This window comes from Physella acuta, unplaced genomic scaffold (genome assembly GCF_028476545.2).
Source record: "Physella acuta isolate Inbredline_101_S28 unplaced genomic scaffold, ASM2847654v3 ptg000148l, whole genome shotgun sequence".
Taxonomy (NCBI): domain Eukaryota; kingdom Metazoa; phylum Mollusca; class Gastropoda; family Physidae; genus Physella; species Physella acuta.
The window spans coordinates 81,415-99,712 of record NW_026731667.1 but is presented as its reverse complement, the minus strand read 5'-3'; the positions used below and the strand labels follow the sequence as shown (position 1 = coordinate 99,712).

The 18,298-nt window shown below is 46.7% G+C and overlaps 1 protein-coding gene across 1 annotated transcript in view; it reads left to right on the top strand.

Moving 5' to 3' along the window:
• LOC131935543 (cleavage and polyadenylation specificity factor subunit 2) overlaps window positions 1-18,298 on the top strand; it is a 130,985-nt gene that overhangs the window by 79,440 nt on the left and 33,247 nt on the right. The window contains exons 11-12 of the mRNA XM_059291992.1: window positions 1,310-1,416; window positions 1,566-1,674. Of these exons, the coding sequence (XP_059147975.1) occupies window positions 1,310-1,416; window positions 1,566-1,674 (216 nt within the window). The remainder of the gene's footprint in view (window positions 1-1,309; window positions 1,417-1,565; window positions 1,675-18,298) is intronic.

Below are 18,298 nucleotides of genomic sequence, written 5' to 3'. Positions count from 1 at the left end.
GGGTAGTGTAGTGATGTCTGGGGGTATGTAGTGATCTCTGGGGGTAGTGTAATGGTGTCTGTGGTAGTGTAGTGATGCCTGGGGGTAGTGTAGTGGTGTCTGGGGGTAGTGTAGTGGTGTCTGGGGGTAGTGTAGTGATGTCTGGGGTAGTGTAGTGATGTCTTGTGTGGGGGTAGTGTAGTGGTGTCTTGTGTGGGGGTAGTGTAGTGGTGTCTTGTGTGGGGGTAGTGTAGTGATGTCTTGTGTGGAGGTAGTGTAGTGGTGTCTTGTGAGGGGGTAGTGTAGTGGTGTCTTGTGTGGGGGTAGTGTAGTGGTGTCTGGGGGTAGTGTAGTGATGTCTGGGGTAGTGTTGTGATGTCTGGGGGTAGTGTAGTGATGTCTGGGGGTAGTGTCTGGGGGTAGTGTAGTGATGTATGGGGTAGTGTAGTGATGTATGGGGTAGTGTAGTGGTGTCTGGGGTAGTGTAGTGATGTATGGGGGTAGTGTAGTGATGTCTGGGGTAGTGTAGTGATGTCTGGGGGTAGTGTAGTGATGTCTGGGGGTAGTGTGGTGATGTCTGGGGTAGTGTAGTGGTGTCTGGGGTAGTGTAGTGATGTCTGGGGTAGTGTAGTGATGTCTGGGGGTAGTGTAGTGATGTCTGGGGGTAGTCTAGTGATGTCTGGGGTAGTGTAGTGATGTCTGGGGGTAGTGTAGTGGTGTCTTGGGGTAGTGTAGTGGTGTCTGGGGGTAGTGTAGTGGTGTTCGGGGGTAGTGTAGTGATGTCTGGGGGTAGTGTAGTGGTGTCTGTGGGTAGTGTAGTTATGTCTGGGGGTAGTGTAGTGATGTCTGGGTTAGTGTAGTGATTTCTGGGGGTAGTGTAGTGATTTCTGGGGGTAGTGTAGTGGTGTCTGGGGGTAGTGTAGTGGTGTTCGGGGGTAGTGTAGTGATGTCTGGGGGTAGTGTAGTGGTGTCTGGGGGTAGTGTAGTGATGTCTGGGGTAGTGTAGTGATGTCTGGGGTAGTGTAGTGATGTCTGGGGGTAGTATAGTGATGTCTGGGGTAGTGTAGTGATTTCTGGGGGTAGTGTAGTGGTGTCTTGGGGTAGTGTAGTGGTGTCTGGGGGAAGTGTAGTGGTGTCTGGGGTAGTGTATTGGTGTCTAAGGGTAATGCAGTGGTGTCTGGGGTAGTGTAGTGATGTCTGCTGTTGGTTAGGGAAGTGGTGTCTTATGTCCGTGTGTAGTTTTGTTTTGTGTGTGTGGGTGGGGTAGTGTAGAGGTGTCTTGTTTTCGTGGACTTCCCAATTGATGAGAGCGCGTGTTTCCCCACTTTAGATCAAGAGACGGGTCAAGCTTGAAGGTGCTGAGCTGGATGAGTATTTTAAAAGGAAGCAAGAAAAGGAACTAGAGGAATCTAGAATCAAGGACGAGCAGGCTAGAAAGTTAGACTTACTTTTTATACTACACATAGAAAGCGGGAGGAGTCATTTGTTTTGGTTGTATTTCAAAAGAAAGTGGTGATGTTTTTATTGGAAGAGAATAAGTTTGACCGTTGGGAATGTGTTTTGATAGTGAAGTGTCACCTCCCCAGAGAGAAGGAAGAGATGGAGTCCAGCGATGACAGTGAGATAGAGATGGACACGGAAGACTTGTACGGGGGTCGACCAAAAGGCAAACATGATCTTATGATTAAAAGTCAGGTAAGTTTTTTCCCACACAACTCTCTGCTCTTACTATACATCTAATGTCATTGTTCCGCTGCTCATCTAATAGTCTCGACCACTAGATCAGTTTGGTGGACCGGTGTTGACGGCGAATGTTTACAAATCTGTTTAGACAGACAATAGATAGAACTGCCCGTGTAAGGGAGTCATTGTGTTGCAACATGTTGGTGTCGACTTAAGAACGATCATGTTAGAAAGAATTACATTCGTAATATTTCTTTTCTAAACTTCAGTGGGCGCTACTGATATATATATATATATATATATATATATATATATATATATATATATATATATATATATATATTTACAATATCTTACTACTAGAAAGTTGAAAATAAAGCAAGTAGAAAAAACTTGTCAAAAGCATAACAAATATATTTTTAAAAAATAAATGAATGTTTTAGAAAAAAATAAATACTATTTTTTTAGTTTTTATACTAATAAAAAACATTGTTGCAAAAACCATTAACAAGAAACGTGGGTCGCTCATAGTATATCTAAAGAAAATGTTTAGTTTGGCTTATTATGTTTTTAAATGTATATGTTATGGTCAAATCCCGAAGTCGGCCAAAGTGCGCATTGGCCAATATCGCCTCCCATTGACCAGTCTGAAATAGCTCTTAATTTCGGCATTTGGCCGGCCAGTTCGTGAACTGGCCATGGTGGACCGGCCAAAGTCCGAATTAGAAGATCATCTGGCTAGGGACGACCGGCCAAAGTCTGAATTATAAGATCATTAGCAGATTTTTTAATACAGTAAGGATTATGAAATTAAGTCTTTATTGATTATTAATTAAAGTAAATGGCATAAACGTTCAAATTATTTTATTGTACTATAGTCTCAATCAATATTATCACTTGTTACAACAAGTTGAACTTTTTATGGCATTTAGAATTACATAGCAGCTTGTTATTTTTACACTTGCAGTAATTTGTTGTGCTGTGGTTGTGCAATTGCAGCGAGTGTACCCTTGGCCGCCGGTCAGTTATTGTTTAGATGCGATGGTTCGGAGTGTTTTTTTCCTCATTGCAAACGGACGAGCATAGAGTTGTTTTAGAACACAATGTTCCGTTCCTATCTTGTAGAAAGCGCCCTCGACGTTCATGACAATTGCGATGACGCTTCGGGGGTCACCGCGACCTCTGTCAACATCTGGTATACGGATGCGAACATTATCTCTCACTTCAGCTTGTTTAAAATGTGTATCTGATTTTGTTAGCATCTTAGCACCTTGAGTTTGCAAGCTAGTATGAGCTGCTGACCTGTTGTCCATAATTTCTTGTTTTTTGTGACATAATCTGCAAGTACTGTTCCCTCCGTACCTTTGTCTACTTCATTCCGCATATTGCATGGACATCGTTGACACAGGATCCACAAGAATGGGCTGCACTACAATATTTTTCACAAACTACTAATCTGTTGGCCATATAATTGTCACGCAACTTTTCTGGACAGCCATCTAGTATGTCTGTCTCCTGGTCTGAAGGCCCTTTTGGTCCGTGTCGCATTTCATATAGAATGCTATACAAACAAGAGCCAAACAATACGTTACTCACAATGAAACATCACTCAGAATAATGAAAACGCGATCACAACTTAGTCTAGAAAGGACATTCTCCAGGACATCCCGGCGCATTGGGCGGCCAATGTACGAAATACGTTCTCGTTGCTAAGCTCTTCGGGCTTTGGCCAAGAGAGCCGGCCAATGCGCACATTTGCCGTCCAATGCGTGCTTTGGCCATAACATAAACAAGCTTTACAATTAAGTGTGCAAGTTTTCAAGCTAAACTCATACCGCTGTGTTAGGTATTAGTTTAATTCCTTCTTTCTGTCCTTCATCCTAACGGTTAGGTCATTTGCTGACCTCATACAATGGCCGCTAGATAAATCCTCTTGAATGCCGGAGTTTGTAATTGTGACCGGTTTTTTGCTGCTAAAGTCATCACTTTAGTTTGACTACGACTATACTTTACCCACCCCACCCCCTCAGGTCATCCCCCTCTCAACCCCCCCCCCCCTCCCCCACTGTTGGCTAGTGCTAAGTGAATCAGCATTTAGTTGTAGCAGCAACAGTTGCCCCTCTCAACACCCCCCCCCCCACTGTTGGCTAGAGCTAAGTGAATCAGCATTTAGTTGTAGCAGCAATAGTTGCCCCTCTCAACACCCCCCTACCCCACTGTTGGCTAGAGCTAAGTGAATCAGCATTTAGTTGTAGCAGCAACAGTTGCCCCTCTCAACACCCCCCTACCCCCCCCCCCCCACACTGTTGGCTAGAGCTAAGTGAATCAGCATTTAGTTGTAGCAGCAACAGTTGCCCCTCTCAACACCCCCCCCCCCACTGTTGGCTAGAGCTAAGTGAATCAGCATTTAGTTGTAGCAGCAACAGTTGCCCCTCTCAACACCCCCCCCCCCACTGTTGGCTAGAGCTAAGTGAATCAGCATTTAGTTGTAGCAGCAACAGTTGCCCCTCTCAACACCCCCCTACCCCCCCCCACACTGTTGGCTAGAGCTAAGTGAATCAGCATTTAGTTGTAGCAGCAACAGTTGCCCCTCTCAACACCCCCCCCCCCCACTGTTGGCTAGAGCTAAGTGAATCAGCATTTAGTTGTAGCAGCAACAGTTGCCCCTCTCAACACCCCCCCCCCCCCCCCCACTGTTGGCTAGAGCTAAGTGAATCAGCATTTAGTTGTAGCAGCAACAGTTGCCCCTCTCAACACCCCCCCCCCACTGTTGGCTAGAGCTAAGTGAATCAGCATTTAGTTGTAGCAGCAACAGTTGCCCCTCTCAACACCCCCCCTACCCCCCCCCCCCCCACACTGTTGGCTAGAGCTAAGTGAATCAGCATTTAGTTGTAGCAGCAACAGTTGCCCCTCTCAACACCCCCCCCCCCCCCCCCCACTGTTGGCTAGAGCTAAGTGAATCAGCATTTAGTTGTAGCAGCAACAGTTGCCCCTCTCAACCCCCCCCCCCCCACCCCACTGTTGGCTAGAGCTAAGTGAATCAGCATTTAGTTGTAGCAGCAACAGTTGCCCCTCTCAACACCCCCCCCCCCCACTGTTGGCTAGAGCTAAGTGAATCAGCATTTAGTTGTAGCAGCAACAGTTGCCCCTCTCAACACCCCCCCCCCCCCCCCACTGTTGGCTAGAGCTAAGTGAATCAGCATTTAGTTGTAGCAGCAACAGTTGCCCCTCTCAACACCCCCCCCCCCCACTGTTGGCTAGAGCTAAGTAAATCAGCATTTAGTTGTAGCAGCAACAGTTGCCCCTCTCACCCCCCCCCCCACCCCACTGTTGGCTAGAGCTAAGTGAATCAGCATTTAGTTGTAGCAGCAACAGTTGCCCCTCTCAACACCCCCCCCCCCACTGTTGGCTAGAGCTAAGTGAATCAGCATTTAGTTGTAGCAGCAACAGTTGCCCCTCTCAACACCCCCCCCCCCCACACTGTTGGCTAGAGCTAAGTGAATCAGCATTTAGTTGTAGCAGCAACAGTTGCCCCTCTCAACACCCCCCCCCCCCCACACTGTTGGCTAGAGCTAAGTGAATCAGCATTTAGTTGTAGCAGCAACAGTTGCCCCTCTCAACACCCCCCTACCCCCCCCCACACTGTTGGCTAGAGCTAAGTGAATCAGCATTTAGTTGTAGCAGCAACAGTTGCCCCTCTCAACACCCCCCCCCCCCCACACTGTTGGCTAGAGCTAAGTGAATCAGCATTTAGTTGTAGCAGCAACAGTTGCCCCTCTCAACACCCCCCCCCCCCCACTGTTGGCTAGAGCTAAGTGAATCAGCATTTAGTTGTAGCAGCAACAGTTGCCCCTCTCAACACCCCCCTACCCCCCCCCCCCACACTGTTGGCTAGAGCTAAGTGAATCAGCATTTAGTTGTAGCAGCAACAGTTGCCCCTCTCAACACCCCCCCCCCCCCCACTGTTGGCTAGAGCTAAGTGAATCAGCATTTAGTTGTAGCAGCAACAGTTGCCCCTCTCAACCCCCCCCCCCCCCACCCCACTGTTGGCTAGAGCTAAGTGAATCAGCATTTAGTTGTAGCAGCAACAGTTGCCCCTCTCAACACCCCCCCCCCACTGTTGGCTAGAGCTAAGTGAATCAGCATTTAGTTGTAGCAGCAACAGTTGCCCCTCTCAACACCCCCCCCCCCCCCCACTGTTGGCTAGAGCTAAGTGAATCAGCATTTAGTTGTAGCAGCAACAGTTGCCCCTCTCAACACCCCCCCCCCCCCCACTGTTGGCTAGAGCTAAGTAAATCAGCATTTAGTTGTAGCAGCAACAGTTGCCCCTCTCACCCCCCCCACCCCACTGTTGGCTAGAGCTAAGTGAATCAGCATTTAGTTGTAGCAGCAACAGTTGCCCCTCTCAACACCCCCCCCCCCCCCCCACTGTTGGCTAGAGCTAAGTGAATCAGCATTTAGTTGTAGCAGCAACAGTTGCCCCTCTCAACACCCCCCCCCCCCCCCACACTGTTGGCTAGAGCTAAGTGAATCAGCATTTAGTTGTAGCAGCAACAGTTGCCCCTCTCAACACCCCCCCCCCCACACTGTTGGCTAGAGCTAAGTGAATCAGCATTTAGTTGTAGCAGCAACAGTTGCCCCTCTCAACACCCCCCTACCCCCCCCCCCCCCCACACTGTTGGCTAGAGCTAAGTGAATCAGCATTTAGTTGTAGCAGCAACAGTTGCCCCTCTCAACACCCCCCCCCCCACACTGTTGGCTAGAGCTAAGTGAATCAGCATTTAGTTGTAGCAGCAACAGTTGCCCCTCTCAACACCCCCCCCCCCACTGTTGGCTAGAGCTAAGTGAATCAGCATTTAGTTGTAGCAGCAACAGTTGCCCCTCTCAACACCCCCCCCCCCCCACTGTTGGCTAGAGCTAAGTGAATCAGCATTTAGTTGTAGCAGCAACAGTTGCCCCTCTCAACACCCCCGCCCCCCCCCCCCCCCACACTGTTGGCTAGAGCTAAGTGAATCAGCATTTAGTTGTAGCAGCAACAGTTGCCCCTCTCAACACCCCCCCCCCCCCCCACTGTTGGCTAGAGCTAAGTGAATCAGCATTTAGTTGTAGCAGCAACAGTTGCCCCTCTCAACACCCCCCTACCCCCCCCCCCCACACTGTTGGCTAGAGCTAAGTGAATCAGCATTTAGTTGTAGCAGCAACAGTTGCCCCTCTCAACACCCCCCTACCCCCACTGTTGGCTAGAGCTAAGTGAATCAGCATTTAGTTGTAGCAGCAACAGTTGCCCCTCTCAACACCCCCCCCCCCCCTCCCCCACTGTTGGCTAGAGCTAAGTGAATCAGCATTTAGTTGTAGCAGCAACAGTTGCCCCTCTCAACACCCCCCCCCCCCCACTGTTGGCTAGAGCTAAGTGAATCAGCATTTAGTTGTAGCAGCAACAGTTGCCCCTCTCAACACCCCCCCTCCCCCACTGTTGGCTAGAGCTAAGTGAATCAGCATTTAGTTGTAGCAGCAACAGTTGCCCCTCTCAACACCCCCCTACCCCCCCCCCCCCCACACTGTTGGCTAGAGCTAAGTGAATCAGCATTTAGTTGTAGCAGCAACAGTTGCCCCTCTCAACACCCCCCCCCCCCCCACTGTTGGCTAGAGCTAAGTGAATCAGCATTTAGTTGTAGCAGCAACAGTTGCCCCTCTCAACACCCCCCCCCCCCCCCCACTGTTGGCTAGAGCTAAGTGAATCAGCATTTAGTTGTAGCAGCAACAGTTGCCCCTCTCAACACCCCCCCCCCCCCACTGTTGGCTAGAGCTAAGTGAATCAGCATTTAGTTGTAGCAGCAACAGTTGCCCCTCTCAACACCCCCCTACCCCCCCCCCCACACTGTTGGCTAGAGCTAAGTGAATCAGCATTTAGTTGTAGCAGCAACAGTTTCCCCTCTCAACACCCCCCCCCCACACTGTTGGCTAGAGCTAAGTGAATCAGCATTTAGTTGTAGCAGCAACAGTTGCCCCTCTCAACACCCCCCCCCCCCACTGTTGGCTAGAGCTAAGTGAATCAGCATTTAGTTGTAGCAGCAACAGTTGCCCCTCTCAACACCCCCCCCCCCCCCACTGTTGGCTAGAGCTAAGTAAATCAGCATTTAGTTGTAGCAGCAACAGTTGACCCTCTCAACACCCCCCCCCCCCCACTGTTGGCTAGAGCTAAGTGAATCAGCATTTAGTTGTAGCAGCAACAGTTGCCCCTCTCAACACCCCCCCCCCCACTGTTGGCTAGAGCTAAGTAAATCAGCATTTAGTTGTAGCAGCAACAGTTGCCCCTCTCAACACCCCCCCCCCCACTGTTGGCTAGAGCTAAGTGAATCAGCATTTAGTTGTAGCAGCAACAGTTGCCCCTCTCAACACCCCCCCCCCCCACTGTTGGCTAGAGCTAAGTGAATCAGCATTTAGTTGTAGCAGCAACAGTTGCCCCTCTCAACACCCCCCCCCCCCCCCCCACTGTTGGCTAGAGCTAAGTGAATCAGCATTTAGTTGTAGCAGCAACAGTTGCCCCTCTCAACACCCCCCCCCCCCCCACTGTTGGCTAGAGCTAAGTGAATCAGCATTTAGTTGTAGCAGCAACAGTTGCCCCTCTCAACACCCCCCTCCCCCTCCCCCACTGTTGGCTAGAGCTAAGTGAATCAGCATTTAGTTGTAGCAGCAACAGTTGCCCCTCTCAACACCCCCCCCCCCCACACTGTTGGCTAGAGCTAAGTGAATCAGCATTTAGTTGTAGCAGCAACAGTTGCCCCTCTCAACACCCCCCCCCCCCCCCACTGTTGGCTGGCATTGATTTCCTGTGGGTTTACACCAATCTAATAGCTTTTTTCTCTCATCGACAAAGACATTTGATGCCATTCAAAGTTCCTTGGGTGCACCCCTTTTCATTTGAGTGAGAAATCTTTGTAACTTATCTCTGTTAGTTGTTAGCAGTGTCTTTGTTAAGAATTCTGATTTGCCTTTATATACTTGCGTTCATTCTTGCCGTGTCCACTCGTGTTCTGTTAGTATACACACGCTTTATTCCCACCAGTCACTGTCTGTCTATAGAAACTCTAGTGTTGCATTCTAGTGTTACTACTCACACGTACATAAGGATAAGTATGAACGGCTGCAGAACTCCAGTCTTGGTATGACACACCATTTCAAATATATGATTAGCACAGTGTGCGTATGATTAGAGTACGCAGGGTTATTTGATTTGATTTTTAAGAAGAAATAAATTGCGGGGGGGGGTCCGAGTGCCATCAATAGCCATACAAATATACAGAATTTATGAAAACATTTTTAATAATACATTTAAGGGTTTGTTAACATGGCAGACCTGCATCCACCTCAAGTCATCACTTTGGTTTGACTACGACTATACTTTACCCACCCACTCAGGTCATCACTTTGGTTTGACTACGACTATACTTTACCCACCCACTCAGGTCATCACTTTGGTTTGACTACGACTATACTTTACCCACCCACTCAGGTCATCACTTTGGTTTGACTACGACTATACTTTACCCACCCCCTCAGGTAATCACTTTAGTTTGACTACGACTTTACTTTACCCACCCACTCAGGTCATCACTTTGGTTTGACTACGACTATACTTTACCCACCCACTCAGGTCATCACTTTGGTTTGACTACGACTATACTTTACCCACCCACTCAGGTCATCACTTTGGTTTGACTACGACTATACTTTACCCACCCACTCAGGTCATCACTTTGGTTTGACTACGACTATACTTTACCCACCCTCTCAGGTCATCACTTTGGTTTGACTACGACTATACTTTACTAACCCACTCAGGTCATCACTTTGGTTTGACTACGACTATACTTTACCCACCCACTCAGGTCATCACTTTGGTTTGACTACGACTATACTTTACCCACCCACTCAGGTCATCACTTTGGTTTGACTACGACTTTACTTTACCCACCCTCTCAGGTCATCACTTTGGTTTGACTACGACTTTACTTTACCCACCCCCTCAGGTCATCACTTTAGTTTGACTACGACTTTACTTTACCCACCCACTCAGGTCATCACTTTAGTTTGACTACGACTATACTTTACCCACCCACTCAGGTCATCACTTTAGTTTGATTACGACTATACTTTACCCACCCCCTCCTCTCAGGTCATCACTTTGGTTTGACTACGACTTTACTTTACCCACCCCCTCCTTTAAGGTCATCACTTTGGTTTGACTACGACTTTACTTTACCCACCCCACCCCCTCAGGTCATCACTTTAGTTTGACTACGACTTTACTTTACCCACCCCCTCAGGTCATCACTTTGGTTTGACTACGACTATACTTTACCCACCCCCTCAGGTCATCACTTTAGTTTGACTACGACTTTACTTTACCCACCCACTCAGGTCATCACTTTGGTTTGACTACGACTATACTTTACCCACCCCCTCCTTTAAGGTCATCACTTTGGTTTGACTACGACTATACTTTACCCACCCCCTCCTTTAAGGTCATCACTTTGGTTTGACTACGACTATACTTTACCCACCCACTCAGGTCATCACTTTGGTTTGACTACGACTATACTTTACCCACCCCCTCCTTTAAGGTCATCACTTTGGTTTGACTACGACTATACTTTACCCACCCCCTCCTTTAAGGTCATCACTTTGGTTTGACTACGACTATACTTTACCCACCCCCTCCTTTAAGGTCATCACTTTGGTTTGACTACGACTATACTTTACCCACCCACTCAGGTCATCACTTTGGTTTGACTACGACTATACTTTACCCACCCCCTCCTTTAAGGTCATCACTTTGGTTTGACTACGACTATACTTTACCCACCCCCTCCTTTAAGGTCATCACTTTGGTTTGACTACGACTATACTTTACCCACCCTTCAGGTCATCACTTTGGTTTGACTACGACTTTACTTTACCCACCCCCTCAGGTCATCACTTTGGTTTGACTACGACTTTACTTTACCCACCCCCTCAGGTCATCACTTTGGTTTGACTACGACTTTACTTTACCCACCCCCTCTCAGGTCATCACTTTAGTTTGACTACGACTATACTTTACCCACCCCCTCTCAGGTCATCACTTTAGTTTGACTACGACTATACTTTACCCACCCCCTCTCAGGTCATCACTTTAGTTTGACTACGACTATACTTTACCCACCCCCTCCTTTAAGGTCATCACTTTGGTTTGACTACGACTATACTTTACCCACCCCCTTAGGTCATCACTTTAGTTTGACTACGACTATACTTTACCCACCCACTCAGGTCATCACTTTAGTTTGACTACGACTATACTTTACCCACCCACTCAGGTCATCACTTTGGTTTGACTACGACTATACTTTACCCACCCACTCAGGTCATCACTTTAGTTTGACTACGACTATACTTTACCCACCCACTCAGGTCATCACTTTGGTTTGACTACGACTATACTTTACCCACCCCCTCCTTTAAGGTCATCACTTTGGTTTGACTACGACTATACTTTACCCACCCACTCCTTTAAGGTCATCACTTTAGTTTGACTACGACTATACTTTACCCACCCACTCAGGTCATCACTTTGGTTTGACTACGACTATACTTTACCCACCCACTCAGGTCATCACTTTAGTTTGACTACGACTATACTTTACCCACACCCTCCTTTAAGGTCATCACTTTGGTTTGACTACGACTATACTTTACCCACCCCCACTCAGGTCATCACTTTGGTTTGACTACGACTTTACTTTACCCACCCACTCAGGTCATCACTTTGGTTTGACTACGACTATACTTTACCCACCCACTCAGGTCATCACTTTGGTTTGACTACGACTATACTTTACCCACCCCCACTCAGGTCATCACTTTGGTTTGACTACGACTATACTTTACCAACCCCCACTCAGGTCATCACATTGGTTTGACTACGACTATACTTTACCCACCCTCCGCTAAGGTCATCACTTTGGTTTGACTTCGACTTTGTTTTACCCACCCACTCAGGTCATCACTTTGGTTTGACTACGACTTTACTTTACCCACACCCTCCCCTAAGGTCATCACTTTAGTTTGACTACGACTATACTTTACCCACCTCCTCAGGTCATCACTTTGGTTTGACTACGACTTTACTTTACCCACCCACTCAAGTCATCACTTTAGTTTGACTACGACTATACTTTACCCACCCCACCCCCTCAGGTCATCACTTTGGTTTGACTACGACTATACTTTACCCACCCACTCAGGTCATCACTTTGGTTTGACTACGACTATACTTTACCCACCCACTCAAGTCATCACTTTAGTTTGACTACGACTTTACTTTACCCACCCCCTCCTTTAAGGTCATCACTTTGGTTTGACTACAACTATACTTTACCCACCCCACCCCCTCAGGTCATCACTTTGGTTTGACTACGACTATACTTTACCCACCCACTCAGGTAATCACTTTAGTTTGACTACGACTATACTTTACCCACCCCACCCCCTCCTTTAAGGTCATCTCTTTGGTTTGACTACGACTATACTTTACCCAACCTCTCCTTTAAGGTCATCACTTTGGTTTGACTACGACTTTACTTTACCCACCCCCTCAGGTCATCACTTTGGTTTGACTACGACTTTACTTTACCCACCCCCTCAGGTCATCACTTTGGTTTGACTACGACTTTATTTTACCCACCCACTCAGGTAATCACTTTAGTTTGACTACGACTATACTTTACCCACCCCACCCCCTCAGGTCATCACTTTGGTTTGACTACGACTATACTTTACCCACCCACTCAGGTAATCACTTTAGTTTGACTACGACTATACTTTACCCACCCCCTCAGGTCATCACTTTAGTTTGACTACGACTATACTTTACCCACCCCACCCCCTCAGGTCATCACTTTGGTTTGACTACGACTATACTTTACCCACACCCTCCTTTAAGGTCATCACTTTGGTTTGACTACGACTATACTTTACCCACCCTCTCAGGTCATCACTTTGGTTTGACTACGACTTTACTTTACCCACCCCCTCAGGTCATCACTTTGGTTTGACTACGACTATACTTTACCCACCCACTCAGGTCATCACTTTAGTTTGACTACGACTATACTTTACCCACCCACTCAGGTCATCACTTTGGTTTGACTACGACTATACTTTACCCACCCCCTCCTTTAAGGTCATCACTTTGGTTTGACTACGACTATACTTTACCCACCCACTCCTTTAAGGTCATCACTTTAGTTTGACTACGACTATACTTTACCCACCCACTCAGGTCATCACTTTGGTTTGACTACGACTATACTTTACCCACCCACTCAGGTCATCACTTTAGTTTGACTACGACTATACTTTACCCACACCCTCCTTTAAGGTCATCACTTTGGTTTGACTACGACTATACTTTACCCACCCCCACTCAGGTCATCACTTTGGTTTGACTACGACTTTACTTTACCCACCCCCTCAGGTCATCACATTGGTTTGACTACGACTATACTTTACCCACCCCCACTCAGGTCATCACTTTGGTTTGACTACGACTATACTTTACCCACCCTCCCCTAAGGTCATCACTTTGGTTTGACTACGACTTTACTTTACCCACCCACTCAGGTCATCACTTTGGTTTGACTACGACTTTACTTTACCCACACCCTCCCCTAAGGTCATCACTTTAGTTTGACTACGACTATACTTTACCCACCTCCTCAGGTCATCACTTTGGTTTGACTACGACTTTACTTTACCCACCCACTCAAGTCATCACTTTAGTTTGACTACGACTTTACTTTACCCACCCCACCCCCTCAGGTCATCACTTTGGTTTGACTACGACTATACTTTACCCACCCACTCAGGTCATCACTTTAGTTTGACTACGACTTTACTTTACCCACCCCCTCCTTTAAGGTCATCACTTTGGTTTGACTACGACTATACTTTACCCACCCCACCCCCTCAGGTCATCACTTTGGTTTGACTACGACTATACTTTACCCACCCACTCAGGTAATCACTTTAGTTTGACTACGACTATACTTTACCCACCCCACCCCCTCAGGTCATCACTTTGGTTTGACTACGACTTTACTTTACCCACCCCCTCAGGTCATCACTTTGGTTTGACTACGACTTTATTTTACCCACCCACTCAGGTAATCACTTTAGTTTGACTACGACTATACTTTACCCACCCCACCCCCTCAGGTCATCACTTTGGTTTGACTACGACTATACTTTACCCACCCACTCAGGTAATCACTTTAGTTTGACTACGACTATACTTTACCCACCCCACCCCCTCAGGTCATCACTTTAGTTTGACTACGACTATACTTTACTGACCCCACCCCCTCAGGTCATCACTTTGGTTTGACTACGACTATACTTTACCCACACCCTCCTTTAAGGACATCACTTTGGTTTGACTACGACTATACTTTACCCACCCTTCAGGTCATCACTTTGGTTTGACTACGACTTTACTTTACCCACCCCCTCAGGTCATCACTTTGGTTTGACTACGACTTTACTTTACCCACCCCCTCTCAGGTCATCACTTTAGTTTGACTACGACTATACTTTACCCACCCCCTCAGGTAATCACTTTAGTTTGACTACGACTATACTTTACCCACCCACTCAGGTCATCACTTTGGTTTGACTACGACTTTACTTTACCCACCCACTCAAGTCATCACTTTAGTTTGACTACGACTATACTTTACCCACCCCACCCCCTCAGGTCATCACTTTGGTTTGACTACGACTTTACTTTACCCACCCACTCAGGTCATCACTTTGGTTTGACTACGACTATACTTTACCCACCCACTCAGGTCATCACTTTGGTTTGACTACGACTATACTTTACCCACCCTCTCAGGTCATCGCTTTAGTTTGATTACGACTATACTTTACCCACCCCCTCCTCTCAGGTCATCACTTTAGTTTGACTACGACTATACTTTACCCACCCCCTCCTTTAAGGTCATCACTTTGGTTTGACTACGACTATACTTTACCCACCCACTCCTTTAAGGTCATCACTTTAGTTTGACTACGACTATACTTTACCCACCCTCTCAGGTCATCACTTTGGTTTGACTACGACTATACTTTACCCACCCTCTCAGGTCATCACTTTAGTTTGATTACGACTATACTTTACCCACCCCCTCCTCTCAGGTCATCACTTTAATTTGACTACGACTTTACTTTACCCACCCTCTCAGGTCATCACTTTAGTTTGACTACGACTATACTTTACCCACCCCACCCCCTCAGGTCATCACTTTGGTTTGACTACGACTTTACTTTACCCACCTCCTCAGGTCATCACTTTAGTTTGACTACGACTTTACTTTTCCCACCCCCTCCTTTAAGGTCATCACTTTGGTTTGACTACGACTTTACTTTACCCACCCTCTCAGGTCATCACTTTAGTTTGACTACGACTTTACTTTACCCACCTCCTTAGGTCATCACTTTAGTTTGACTACGACTTTACTTTACCCACCCCCTCATCACTTTGGTTTGACTACGACTTTACTTTACCCACCCCCTCAGGTCATCACTTTGGTTTGACTACGACTTTACACACCCACTCAGGTCATCACTTTAGTTTGACTACGACTATACTTTACCCACCCTCTCAGGTCATCACTTTAGTTTGATTACGACTATACTTTACCCACCCCCTCCTCTCAGGTCATCACTTTAGTTTGACTACGACTATACTTTACCCACCCCCTCAGGTCATCACTTTAGTTTGACTACGACTATACTTTACCCACCCACTCAGTTCATCACTTTATTTTGACTACGACTATACTTTACCCACCCCCACCTCCTCAGGTCATCACTTTGGTTTGACTACGACTTTACTTTACCCACCCCCTCAGGTAATCACTTTAGTTTGACTACGACTATACTTTACCCACCCCCTCCTTTAAGGTCATCACTTTGGTTTGACTACGACTTTACTTTACCCCCCCCCCCCACCTCCTCAGGTCATCACTTTGGTTTGACTACGACTTTACTTTACCCACCCCCTCAGGTCATCACTTTAGTTTGACTACGACTATACTTTACCCACCCACTCAGGTCATCACTTTGGTTTGACTACGACTTAACTTTACCCACCCCCTCAAGTCATCACTGTAGTTTGACTACGACTATACTTTACCCACCCCCTCCTTTAAGGTCATCACTTTAGTTTGACTACGACTATACTTTACCCACCCCCTCCTTTAAGGTCATCACTTTAGTTTGACTACGACTATACTTTACCCACCCCCTCAGGTCATCACTTTGGTTTGACTACGTCTTTACTTTACCCACCTCTCAGGTCATCACTGAAGTTTGACTACGACTATACTTTACCCACCCCCTCCTTTAAGGTCATCACTTTGGTTTGACTACGACTTTACTTTACCCACCCCCTCAGGTCATCACTTTAGTTTGACTACGACTATACTTTACCCACCCCCTCAGGTAATCACTTTGGTTTGACTACGACTATACTTTACCCACCCCACGCCCTCAGGTCATCACTTTAGTTTGACTACGACTTTACTTTACCCACCCACTCAGGTCATCACTTTGGTTTGACTACGACTTTACTTTACCTACCCCCTCAGGTAATCACTTTGGTTTGACTACGACTTAACTTTACCCACCCCCTCAAGTCATCACTTGTGTTTGACTTCGACTTTACTTTACCCACCCCCTCCTTTAAGGTCATCACTTTAGTTTGACTACGACTTTACTTTACCCACCCCCTCAGGTCATCACTTTAGTTTGACTACGACTATACTTTACCCACCCCCTCCTTTAAGGTCATCACTTTGGTTTGACTACGACTTTACTTTACCCACCCCCTCAGGTCATCACTTTAGTTTGACTACGACTTTACTTTACCCACCCTCTCAGGTCATCACTTTAGTTTGACTACGACTATACTTTACCCACCCCCTCAGGTCATCACTTTGGTTTGACTACGACTTTACTTTACCCACCCACTCAGGTCATCACTTTGGTTTGACTACGACTTTACTTTACCCACCCCCTCAGGTCATCACTTTAGTTTGACTACGACTTTACTTTACCCACCCTCTCAGGTCATCACTTTAGTTTGACTACGACTATACTTTACCCACCCCCTCAGGTCATCACTTTGGTTTGACTACGACTTTACTTTACCCACCCACTCAGGTCATCACTTTGGTTTGACTACGACTTTACTTTACCCACCCACTCAGGTCATCACTTTAGTTTGACTACGACTATACTTTACCCACCCACTCAGGTCATCACTTTGGTTTGACTACGACTTTACTTTACCCACCCCCTCTCAGGTCATCACTTTAGTTTGACTACGACTATACTTTACCCACCCCCTCAGGTAATCACTTTAGTTTGACTACGACTATACTTTACCCACCCACTCAGGTCATCACTTTGGTTTGACTACGACTTTACTTTACCCACCCACTCAAGTCATCACTTTAGTTTGACTACGACTATACTTTACCCACCCCACCCCCTCAGGTCATCACTTTGGTTTGACTACGACTTTACTTTACCCACCCACTCAGGTCATCACTTTGGTTTGACTACGACTATACTTTACCCACCCACTCAGGTCATCACTTTGGTTTGACTACGACTATACTTTACCCACCCTCTCAGGTCATCGCTTTAGTTTGATTACGACTATACTTTACCCACCCCCTCCTCTCAGGTCATCACTTTAGTTTGACTACGACTATACTTTACCCACCCCCTCCTTTAAGGTCATCACTTTGGTTTGACTACGACTATACTTTACCCACCCACTCCTTTAAGGTCATCACTTTAGTTTGACTACGACTATACTTTACCCACCCTCTCAGGTCATCACTTTGGTTTGACTACGACTATACTTTACCCACCCTCTCAGGTCATCACTTTAGTTTGATTACGACTATACTTTACCCACCCCCTCCTCTCAGGTCATCACTTTAATTTGACTACGACTTTACTTTACCCACCCTCTCAGGTCATCACTTTAGTTTGACTACGACTATACTTTACCCACCCCACCCCCTCAGGTCATCACTTTGGTTTGACTACGACTTTACTTTACCCACCTCCTCAGGTCATCACTTTAGTTTGACTACGACTTTACTTTTCCCACCCCCTCCTTTAAGGTCATCACTTTGGTTTGACTACGACTTTACTTTACCCACCCTCTCAGGTCATCACTTTAGTTTGACTACGACTTTACTTTACCCACCTCCTTAGGTCATCACTTTAGTTTGACTACGACTTTACTTTACCCACCCCCTCATCACTTTGGTTTGACTACGACTTTACTTTACCCACCCCCTCAGGTCATCACTTTGGTTTGACTACGACTTTACACACCCACTCAGGTCATCACTTTAGTTTGACTACGACTATACTTTACCCACCCTCTCAGGTCATCACTTTAGTTTGATTACGACTATACTTTACCCACCCCCTCCTCTCAGGTCATCACTTTAGTTTGACTACGACTATACTTTACCCACCCCCTCCTCTCAGGTCATCACTTTAGTTT